Source organism: Lolium perenne, chromosome 1 (genome assembly GCF_019359855.2).
Source record: "Lolium perenne isolate Kyuss_39 chromosome 1, Kyuss_2.0, whole genome shotgun sequence".
NCBI lineage: Eukaryota > Viridiplantae > Streptophyta > Magnoliopsida > Poales > Poaceae > Lolium > Lolium perenne.
This window is the reverse complement of record NC_067244.2, coordinates 81,782,809-81,794,050: the sequence shown is the minus strand read 5'-3', so window position 1 is coordinate 81,794,050 and position 11,242 is coordinate 81,782,809. Positions and strand designations below refer to the sequence as shown.

The 11,242-nt window shown below is 44.0% G+C and overlaps 1 protein-coding gene across 3 annotated transcripts; it reads right to left on the bottom strand.

The window, feature by feature from the left end:
• Positions 1–885: 885 nt before the first annotated feature.
• On the bottom strand, positions 886–8,928 carry LOC127303325 (autophagy-related protein 9). Of its 3 annotated transcripts, XM_051334071.2 has the most exons (10): positions 8,709–8,928; positions 6,945–7,554; positions 6,538–6,858; positions 5,579–5,801; positions 5,096–5,275; positions 4,796–5,002; positions 4,127–4,204; positions 3,978–4,048; positions 3,787–3,897; positions 886–2,603 (listed from the first exon to the last, which is right to left on the bottom strand). In XM_051334071.2, exons 2-10 carry the CDS (start codon positions 7,514–7,516, stop codon positions 1,565–1,567), a joined length of 2,802 nt encoding a protein of 933 aa, XP_051190031.1. In that variant the 5' UTR covers positions 7,517–7,554; positions 8,709–8,928; the 3' UTR covers positions 886–1,564. The 3 variants fall into 3 exon arrangements, with proteins under 3 accessions (XP_051190031.1, XP_051190039.1, XP_071684497.1); XM_051334079.2 differs by lacking the exon at positions 5,096–5,275 and having other exon boundaries at positions 8,709–8,927; XM_071828396.1 differs by lacking the exon at positions 8,709–8,928 and having other exon boundaries at positions 6,538–6,785; positions 6,945–7,305.
• Positions 8,929–11,242: the final 2,314 nt, after the last annotated feature.

Here is an 11,242-nt window from a genome sequence, read left to right as displayed (position 1 = left end):
TAGCCGGCAGAGCCCAAATTTTGCTGTGTCTCTTTGAAGACGCTCGCAGAGGGTTTTCGAACTCTCTTTGGATATGTAAGGTAGTGTAGCTGCTCCTCTTGGCAGGCAACTCTGCTCTACTTTGAAGCTCCAGTTCATGGTAGCTATGTATGTGCCCATGTTGTGCTACCGATTGAAGGCTGTTTGCATGGTCAGCCTGCTTCTGTTAGTGAAATAGCTTCTCTGAAGATGAGTCGGTCTGAATAATCAGAATTAGGCTTTCAACTATTGCCATGGAGCTCAGCGGGCGAATGCTGCTGAAATTCCAGCAGAATCCAAATATGTCCAGGACTTTTATCTTGGAGCCCCTCATGATCTATGGTCGCATATCCATTTAGTTTTACTCCTGCTCCAAATCTGTTCTTTTTGGGTTCTTGGTTCTTCAAGAAAGTGGTTCTTTGTTCCTGATGATAAGTTCCTTTTTTAGATGATGAGTTCGGTAGGTTCTTGCTTCTGTGATACACATTGGAGCTTTCAGATTCGTGCGTGTCAGGGTAAAGAGCACGTGTTCAAACATGTTCCATGCTGATGTGTTCATGCGTTTCTCTTGGGAAATATAAAAAAAACAGAGAGATGTGAGGATAAGAGGGGAAAGAGATATATATATAGATTATAATTAAAGACGAGTCTAAAGTGGTAGGTTAAATATTCTCTCTCAAAAAAATTGGTATGTTAAATTAAAATTAAAATCAAGTATAAACAAAATGGAAATCAAAGAATAAAAATAATAGTAGATCAAACTAAACATAATTTAATTTATTAAATGAATGTGTAATTTTGTTCCGTTGCTTGAATTATTATCATTTAACACCTTTACTGGGCTTCGTCATATGAGATCATGAAAAGGGAGCAAATTACGGAGGGCAATCGATTGGAGGTAAAATTTGCGTCACACAAATTTTAGTTCTCTCCCGATGCAACGCACGGGCATTTTTCCTAGTTATCAATAAAGTGCATTAGATGGTTCTCCACACACACAAAAAAGATATTCGGGAGTTCTTGTGTTTTTCAGATTTCTGTTTTCGCTTCCCTATTCATTAGATTTTTCCTATTCCTGTGTGGAACTCGGAAGCGCATACCATGCTAAGTCTTGTATCACCAACTGGTACCTCCTGACATTGTTCTTTCTTGATGTATCACCCGGCTGGAAAGCTCATCGTTCGCCAAAACCGCAGAGGCTGCATGCACCCCTGTCGTCAAGCTCGCCTGTCACCGGAACTGCTTAAAGGCCACAATCCGTCGGACCCGCTCGTTCAAGAACTGTGTCATGTCCTCATGATATTTAGCTCGCACTTGATAAACAGAAAATGCGACGGTGAATTGTGAACATAACTTAAACCATGTTCCACCTCATTTCTTGTGGTTAGGCATCTTACTAGTCTGTTATAGAAGAATTAGTCGGCCTTTGCCAGGTCACAGTAAACTGACGTCCTCTCTTCCTAACAAAATTCACACCATCAACCATGTCCCTGCACAACTGTTATGACAGTACTTTTTTTCCTTTTGCGTGAATTTCTTCTTCAAACTAAATAGGATCACTGCTTCTAGGTATTATTCGTACTGTGAGGCTGGCTGGCGTAGATCCATACACGTCGGCTGCACCATGGTCGTTGCCCTGGTCTTGTCCTTCACAATCATGCACCTGAGGGACATCGGCAAATTTGAAACTCGGGCGTTGCTCTATGTCAAAGTCATTGTCCGTATATAATGTCTTGGAAAGGGCCTGTGAACTTCTCCATCCACTGTTGCTTCTGGTGTTCCTCTGATCTAGTTCTCCACTTCCGTCTGACGACAAGTCTTCACTGCGATGGCTGGAATGATGGTCAGGCGTGGAATGGTTTCCAAAGTTTGGAGGCTCAAGGATACTTCCTTGTGGACCTCTCGGCTGTGCACAGCTCATCGGCCAATCACTGTGATGGCTAGAATAATGCCCAGACTCGTAGGGATTTGTGAAATTTTTTGGCTCAAGAAAACTGCCCTCTGCAGGGTCAAAAAAGCTGCCAAGTGGATCAGTCGGTCGTGCAAGGGACTGAGCCCACCACTGACGGCTCGTATACTGTTGTGCCTTGACCTGGTGCTTGAAGGTGGTACCCTGAAAGAATGCACTCGATGTTGATGTCTCCAAGTGGCTCCTAGCTCTTTCATACAAATTAGAGTCCCAGGGTTGCTCCTCTTCAATGTCTGCTAATGGTTTGCTCCACGGTGGACATATGTCCTCCTCAGGTGATGCTTCCTCAGGATGAGCAGATGCATGATCTTCTCTATCCGATTGTGGAAGCTGGTATGTGTAGTACCAATCCAGGATATATGGACAAGCTCTTTGATATGTGTCAAGCAGTCCTAAAGGGCCGTTATAAATAACTCCATTACTGGGGTGGATATTCCTGGAGAGCAGTCGATAGAAAATTTGAGCACTTTGACCCATAGCAGTTGACCCAGCTTTTGATGCTTCCACGGTTTGGAAGGTATGCTGACGAATTTGCATTTCCTTAAACTTCTGAAGGTTGCACAAGAATTTCTTGCCATCAGCATTTGGCTCCCATGTTATGTAGGTGCTTTGGAAACTGCAAAGAAAGACTCAACATAATTATATCAACAGACATCAAATTTAACGCTTTATGTTGTTGCAACATTTATATCATCAAGGAACTTCCAACGTCAGTTTCCCATGCTGGGAATGTTAATGGAACTATTAAGGGCCTCATTAATTCATAGGATCGAAAAACGCAGGAAAAAATCGAAGGGATTTGAATCCTCCAAAATTCCTATGGAAATCCTTTGGATCAAAGAGGCTCAAGATAAAAACATATTTATCCATACTGCAATGGATAAACACCAAGGGGAAAATACAGACAAGACTCATTCAAATCTTAGATTGGAAAATATGCAACATCAACTGGAGATAATTACAAAAGGTCACCACAATTGGGACCTTTTGTAATTATAAAAACCACAGGTTCACGATTTGGTTTCAAAAAACCACAGGTCTAGCGTAACCTAGTTGCAGATAGCACTGGCATGTCTGTTAGGCCACGCTAACTACGATTCTGACCAATGGGGGGGCGCTCCCAGGCTGACGTGGCACCTGGTAATCATTTTTTCTTCTCAAAACTGCATAGTTACAATGACTAAGGGCATGCTTCTATCATATATAATCAAATGCTAAATGACCATGGCACAGATATTTTATCACAAGCACAAATACATATACATGGTAAATGACTAAGGGCACATGCTTCTATCATATATAATCAAATTCTAAATGTCCATGGCACCAATATTTTATTGGTTTTGCTATGTCTCAGTCGATTGAGAATTTGTTATGTCTCAGTCCCCCAAAATAAAGTGCAGCCACAGTGTACAAAAAAGTGCAACTCGTTTTCAGTTGCAGTTTCTTTGAACTACTGTTGCCCTTTTCTGAGGTGAGACTTAAGAAAATCTCAGTCGACTGAGACGCAAACAAACCCATATACATGGTATATTATATTATTATTCAGTGCAAGAAAAGATTCTGAAGGCATAGCACGTAAGCATTCAACAGTATAAGGTTCCCACAAACAAAATGCTTACAATCTTGCATAATTTGCAGCCATGTTTGTGACAATAATCAGACGATAAAAATCAATGTGCAGCAGTTAAGAAAACCATCATGTGTGCATTCAGAAAATAAATAAGCAATCATTGTAACCAGCTCAAAATACAATCATGTAAATTCATACTCGATCAATTATGTGTTGGAAAGGATACCTCAATAATGATTTCTCCATTTTCCCTTGGGAGCTCCTCATGCTCTTAGCTGCACCAATTGGTGACCCGTAGTTCATATTTCCGTGTCTTTTGAAGTCGAACAAGCTTAAGCTATTAAGATGTCAAACAGCAGAGATGTGAGAATGAACAAACATACTAATGATACTCAAATGACGAAGAAAGAAAAATACCTGCACACATCTCCCACTCCATCAACATAAACTGTGAAGTTCGAAATGAAGAGCAGAATATCATCAACACGCTGCACATGAGTAAAACTTCAGAAATTGAAGAGCATAGTCTACAAACAAGTATTTGTTCATCTAGCTCAAAGCATTACCTTTGGTACCACAAATATTAGCAGGTAAGGGGTGATCAAAATCGAGGCCATCTCTTCTAGGAGCATCGTTATGGTATACTGCAATCGCAATTCAGAAGGATTTAGCTCCGCCACTTGACATAAAACTGCATGAGTAATAGACTCCAATGTTGAATAGTTACTTCCCAGATAAGCTACATAAACAAAAATGTAAATGCATAATACAGATTGGCGGGCATCACTTTCTCATTTCAATTAACTAACCCTTCATTTAAACAGGTACGGTTTTTAGTTCGCCGCATATCATTTATAGTTAAAAGAACAAGACACTCATCCGCACAAAAAAATCGAAGTATAATCTCAGGAAAAACAACTGTAGTTTTAATTTATTTTTGTTTCTTTCATCAAAATGGAGAAAAAAATGAACAAAGCTACTGCAATTGGTGCCATGTTTACACAGTAAAGCATACTGCATCAATGCAGTGATGACTGATGAATGAAGCCTGCTCAAGTGGGGCCCACTGGTTTAATAAAAGAACTGACCCAAAAAAATCATCTATGGGCAGTGTCATACTGCCTTGTGGCCTTGTTGTGGGCTGTGGCTACTGCCAATAATGATGAATTGGACATCTGTTGCATGAAATCAATTGGTTGGCAATGTAACAACAAAAGCACTGGGGACTAAGTTACCTGAAACAGAGTTTCAAACTCGCTTCGCACAAGTTCACTGCTCTCTTTACCACGCCACCTTTTTGGCATGTAATGTGTCTGCTGGACCACAAAGGACATGGCCCCTTCTGGATCAATCACTTGAAGTTCATCAGTCACGACTCTCCGGCTTACAGTTGCAATTGTTCCAAAAACAATAGTATACCAGAACAGATTTCGACCAAAAACCTTCATAAATAACGTATGAGTATGAGATTGCACACATTGTGTGACACTAAAAATGTGGGACTAAAAGCAAACATGCAAAAGTAAGCAACTTACATGGCCCTCAAGGATGGATTCACCCAGAAATCCGAGGATGAGAAGAATACCAGCCAAGCCACCAGATACAAATGATATGAACTTTGCAACAATAGATACTAGTGGAGTTGGAAACTGCTTAAAATAATCTAAAGAATACACAGTGCTATTGTTCATCCGATGTTTGAAGAAATGCTCAACCTGAATATTTATAAGCAGCGATGTTATCAAAAGGGGTAGCTAACAACATATGGCCTATAAGCTTTAAAATATTTTTTTATACTCCCTCCATCTAAAAATAGGTGTTTCAACTTTATTTAGATATGATCGTATCTCTAACCAAAATGCCGTATCTAGACAAAAGTGAGACACCTATTCTTAGACGGAGGTAGTACAGCGTACGAGAAAAATGGACAGTGAAGCCACATGATCATTCAGATTTTAGAATGTTCAAAGTGGTGGTATTTATTTTCAAAAGGAATTTTGGTTTACTAGAGAAACTACCTCATTGTACTCCCTCAAAATCCACCGTGATAAATTTGACCATCTTCGAGATGATGCTGTACTAGGGTGATTATAGAATTCTTCGGCGTGTCTCAGAAACAGGTATACCAGTGGGAAGATCGTAAGGCAGGGTGATAGGATAAGCATCACTATACCCATACATATGAGCCGTTTTTTCAACAAAGATGGGCTTGCCAGAAAATCTTTTCTAACACAAAATTTGCTGCAAGAAAACAAAAAATGAGTTCCAAAGAGTGAAATAAAAAAATATCAACTAACAGTCATTTATAATTAGCAGGCACACATTTTGAAGGAATAAGGATGCAAGGGCAGTAAATTCTCGACAATATTAGATGTATAAAGCAATTAAATCTACTACTAGAACTGTAGAACACATTCCATGACAAAGAGAACCATGTGCTTTGTCATTTGTTTTACCGTGAATCATGTTCTTTTTAGACTGATGAAAATTTATTGTAATAATGTATGCTAGATAGCAGTATAAATGTATGTGTTATTCAAGTTTGTCTGCTATATGTTATGCTTCATGAAGATAAAAAGAATTGCATCAAATTCATAATCTTATGAAAGGTTACATGAGGGACTGTATAATTAACTGTTTTCAAATGCTTGAATAACTTCGCTGAATAAATATTTCGAAATACTAGTAAGACAAACGTGCTACGCTATGGAACTAAAACGATGTGAAACATAATTCAATTATATGTCAAATTAATTTACTTTGATGCTTTCATTTATCTGGGGCAGCAGTGGATACAGCAGCTTGCTCCTATGCTCGTAGATTTGTATGGTCGCGCTTGTCAGGGTTGAGATGAGGAAGGCTAGAAAAGGAATGAGCGGACAACCACCGATAAAAATCTTTATATGTAGGAAAGATGCAGATGGCAGTACAGTAATATGCTTCCAATAAAAAGAAACGAAGTTGCAGATTTTCTTACCAATCGAACATGCTCTGGAAGATGCACCAATTTAAAGTCCACTCAAGGGTCTTCGGAAGCATCAGATAGCCTTTTCTTCCATGCATCCGAGAACTAACCATTGGACCAGCTCCAGGAAGCCAACGGGAAATAGGAAATGCAATTATGCCTTTATTAACCATCCCAATCAAGTAGTTCTCTTTTCGCATTATTCGCATGATAATATCATGCTCCGAGAGATCCTTAACAACACAGAGTTGCTGTGATTTCTGGAAAAGGACAACCTTCTCAACAATTCTGGGCCATGATATAGTTTGAATCTCAAGATCTGAAACCTTAAGACTAAAAATAGTGGAGGTATATTGATGAGTCAACTATTTTAGTCCGCAAAACTTTCTAAAGAGTTGTGATCCACAAACTTGACATACCTGTTATAGTAGAAGTCCCGGACATTAAAAGTGCTTCTAAGTTTTAGAAAAAACTTAAGAAAGTTAATAAGCCCATAGGTCGTCAATATAACCATAGATCCAACAATGATCATCTTCATAAATGTAAATGGGACTAACGGGTCACTCTTAATGACTTTCATCAGGTCACACGGTTTCTCCCCAGACTCGAGTGCTTCCACACCACATCTTAAGTGGGCAAGGGATCCCCAATCAACAAATAAGAAGAAAAAACCAATAGAGCATACCACAAATGTAACATTAAGGATCTCAATAATCCACTTGATTATAATGAATCTTAGACCTTTTGCACAGAAGTATTCATAAAGCCTCTCAAAGAAAATATCTAGGTCAGGAATCAGCTCAGCCTTTAACTCTTCTCCATGGAGAAGTCTTGATGGGCTCTCACTAGCAGAACTCGGCAATCTTCGGTAGTCCGACAATTCTATTTGAGGTGGAACATTGGCAAGCAGGTGTGATGATAATTGTGATTCGCTTCTCCAATGCCATTTAAGTACTGTTTGAGTAGGTATGCCTTTCAGAAAGGACATCATCAAGCTGAAGATTTCCTTGCCACACCACACCTGACCAGCTGGAAGAGACATTCAATGATATTAATCCTCCAAAGTTTGAATGTAGACTGATGAAAACGACAAAAAGAAAGGGCACGACCATCCAACAACATTAAAGTTATGTTTGACATTGTGGTCAACTGCGATAATCCTGTTTGTTTAACCAGCTATCGCCTATTTTACCATTTAGTTAACCAACCTTTTCCTGTTTTCATGGCTACTTTTGAACAATAAATTATTAAATAAGTTTGGCATACACAGTTCATAAACTGCAAACTAAGCCTAATTAAATGAGTATTTCCATTCACCGAAACAACACTTGTGCTGTTGTGCAGAGGCTACTTCAGGAGGTAGTTCTGAAAAGAAAAGGAGGCATTACCCAAAAAAAAAAAAAAAAAAAAAAAAACTGAATTGGTTTTCTAAGAATAGAAACAGCAACTATTTTAGAAAGTTAAACTCCCACTCCAGAAAGAACTAGGTGTCAATCAGGCTTGATCTCTCCAACTCCACCCAAAGGCAACTCAATCCCATAGTCAGGCCAAAAAGAACCTAAAGAACAATTTGATAAAATGCACATCTAGGCCGGTCAGTGGAGCGCAGTGCACATCCAGAAATAAGCAAAGTACCACTTATCTATTGATCGTTAATGCAAAAATCCGTATGACCAAAAAAAACTATTACTCTTCAGCACAATGTCTCCATGTTGGTTACCACTTACCAGCAAACCCAGTTTTACCAATGCAGTATGCAGCTAACACAAACGATTCTTATTCATATCTTCAACCTGAAGCGTAATTTTTGTGCTGACTACACTAAAGATATGCAGCATTAGCGAAAGTTGCCCAATTTACTATCACCCATACCCTACCACACGAACCCCAACTTTTATTTCCTGTAAAATAAGCTGCAAAATCGACTACTACGAGCTCAACGCAGGTCAATCTTGCGGGCTCATGAATAAACTAGCCGACACACCACACACGGATGGATGGACTTCAGTCAGATCAACAGGGGCACCAGGCAGAAAACTAATCGATAATTGATTGAACGACCAGAAAATGCGTGACATGGATTAAGACTTCCCAATGCTACAGCTAAGCAAGAACATCCACATGAACAAAGCGAACTCCTAGAAAAATTCAGCCCGCCAAGCTAGGGACCTAGGGTTCCTTACCAATCAACGCGAGTCCGGTATCCGGTAGCAGTAGGCTCGACTTGTCGCGCCCCGTCGCCGCCGCACAACGAATCTTTACGAAGAGAGCTGTGATTTTAGAGGAGAGTCGGAGAAGAGAAGAGAGTCAGGCCAGAGGGGGAAGGAAGAACAATCGGTGTGTAGCTCCACGCCGCCACGAGATGTTCTCCTGCGGTACTAAGAGCATCTCTAAGGGGGTGTTTGGTAGGTCGGTTCTACCCAGAAAATCTCCTCCCAACCGAGAATTTTGGGCCATCCAGTGTTTGTTAGGTCGGGTCGGTCGAACTGGGCAGTGCCCACCTCGCACGAAAATGAGCTCTCAGCCCTGCCCGGTAGAGAAGCTCAGATCGAGCTTCGCAGGTGGGCAGGGCTGACCTCGCCCGGAAAAATCCCCGCACGCCCCGCACCGGGCCGAATCCAACAGGGGTCGTGCGCTCTCCCCTTCATTTCCCCGCTCTCCCCCGAATCCTCCCCTGCGCTCCTCCCACGAATCCTCCCCTGCGCGCCTCCTCCCGACGCCGACCTAGGCGCCGGCGCGCCGCCTCCCGCGTCCCCGGCAACCTGCGCGCCGCCTCCCGCGTCCCCGGCAACCTGCGCCGCCGCCTCCGCGTCCCCGGCAACCTCCGTCGTCGCTCCTCGCGACGGCCGCCTTCTGCCTCTCCGTCGGCCGCCTTCCTCCCGTGTCCTCGGCTACCCGCGCCGCGGGAGCAGCAACGGCCGCGCCGCCGCCGACCAAGAACGGTTGCGCCGCCATCGAGCAGCAGCAACGGCCGTGCCGCCGCGGAGCAACAGCAATGGGCGCCCCTTGATCTCCCGCGGAGAAGCAGCAACGGGCGCACCACTGCCCGCCGGCGCACCACCGCCCACCGGCGCGCCGCCCACCGCCTACCACCTCGCACCTCCGGCGCTCCACCGCCCGCCGCCGGCGCTCCAAAGCCCACTGCCGTGCTGTTCCAGATAGAGGGACCTGATTGATTTTTAAAACTTTATTTAGGGTCTTTTGTGTAAACTTTTGGACTGGTCTATAATTTCTAATGTTTTGGGCCAATCTCAACCCAGAGATGCTGCCAAACAATGTATTGGCTCAGATTCTTCCAACACAAACAGGCTACCAAACACGTCACAAAATCTCAACTCAGCTTGTATGAGGTGAGATATCTCAAGTGGGAGAGTAAATCTGAAGTGACACGGGCTACCAAACACACCCTAACAGTATTTCGCCCCGTATAAAAAAGTGCTCCTAGATAGATCGTTCCGTCCAGTAGATCCCGTATTTTATCCCGTAAATTCGTAAATTTAAAACTCTGGAAAACTTGTTCATAGTCATAGTTTATAGATAGTCGATCATACATACGGATCAACATATATACATACTGAATTGCGCGATCCTAAATGGATCGCGACTTCTAGTCGGAGAGGACGACGATGTATGTGTCCGCCTCCGCCTCCCGCGCATGCGCCTCCTTCACGGCGGCGATGGCCGCCGCCTTCTCTTCTTCCTCCGCCCTCTTCTTGCCGGCGTCGTCCTTGAGGGACGCTGCTATCGTCTGCAAGAAGAGGGGATCTTCCTCCTCCTCCTCCTCCTCCTCCTCCTCTTCCTTCTCGCCGGCGAGCGGAGCTCCTCCGCCGCTGGTGCTCCCGATGCGCGCGTCCCATGCCGCCTTCGCCCGGCGGTTGCGCTCCCACTCGGCGCGCCACTTGTCGAAGTCAGTGCCGATCATCGGCTTGAGCGGCGGATCCTCCTTGTACCAGCGTCCGCCCGCGGCGAACTCACGGAGCTTCGGCGGGACGTACAGGGCACCGGCGTACCTGCACGCCGCACAGCGGCTCCCAGCGGCAGACCGCTTGCATTGGAGACGCCACGCCTTCTCGACGGTGTCTGGCGAGCGGGATCGCTTCGATCCGCTCGTCGGCGACGCGGTACGGCTTCGGCGTGCGTACATGCTGACCGGCGGTTTGAATACGAAGCTAGGGCGCGCGGGATTTCTCGTCGGAGCTAACTGGGGAGGCGGCGGCGCACGGCGGAGCTAGGGTTGCGAGTGAGGGGTTAACCCCTCACTCGCACCTTCGCCCGGTATAAGTAGGGGGCGGTGGTGCGGATATCCTGGGCCTCGTATTCCGCCGAAACGGGCCGGCCCGAATACGGGGCCTGCTAGACGGCCCAAACCGCGCCTGCCTCGTATCCCGCCGGAATTTTACGGGGTGGGCGGGTTTTAAGGGGCCTGTTAGTCATGCTCTAAGGGTGTTTTGGTAACCTGTGTCAACTCATATATTCTCACCTCATCTCAGTTTTTTCCAGTTTTTACTGTTTGGCAGGTTAAAGTTGGGTTAACTGGGGCAGTGCTTACTTGATGCGAAAAGTCAGCTTGAAAGAGTTCACCCCGCAGAGCCTCTTGGACATAAATTTAGCATCTCTTAACACATACCAATCCACCAAACAACATCTCAACTCAGCCGAGCTCAATAAATCTAGTCTACTAAACACGTGCCAAAATCTCAGCTTAACTTAGCTAGGG

Bases quoted from the DNA above. Each gene is read 5' to 3' on its own strand.
- LOC127303325 (XM_051334071.2), bottom strand. From the start codon at position 7,516: ATGATGTCCTTTCTGAAAGGCATACCTACTCAAACAGTACTTAAATGG. The intron at 4,049-4,126 runs GTAATGCTTTGA...ACTCATGTGCAG, and splicing joins TAATATTTGTGGTACCAAAG to CGTGTTGATGATATTCTGCT. The intron at 3,898-3,977 runs GTATTTTTCTTT...ACATCTTAATAG, and splicing joins GGAGTGGGAGATGTGTGCAG to CTTAAGCTTGTTCGACTTCA.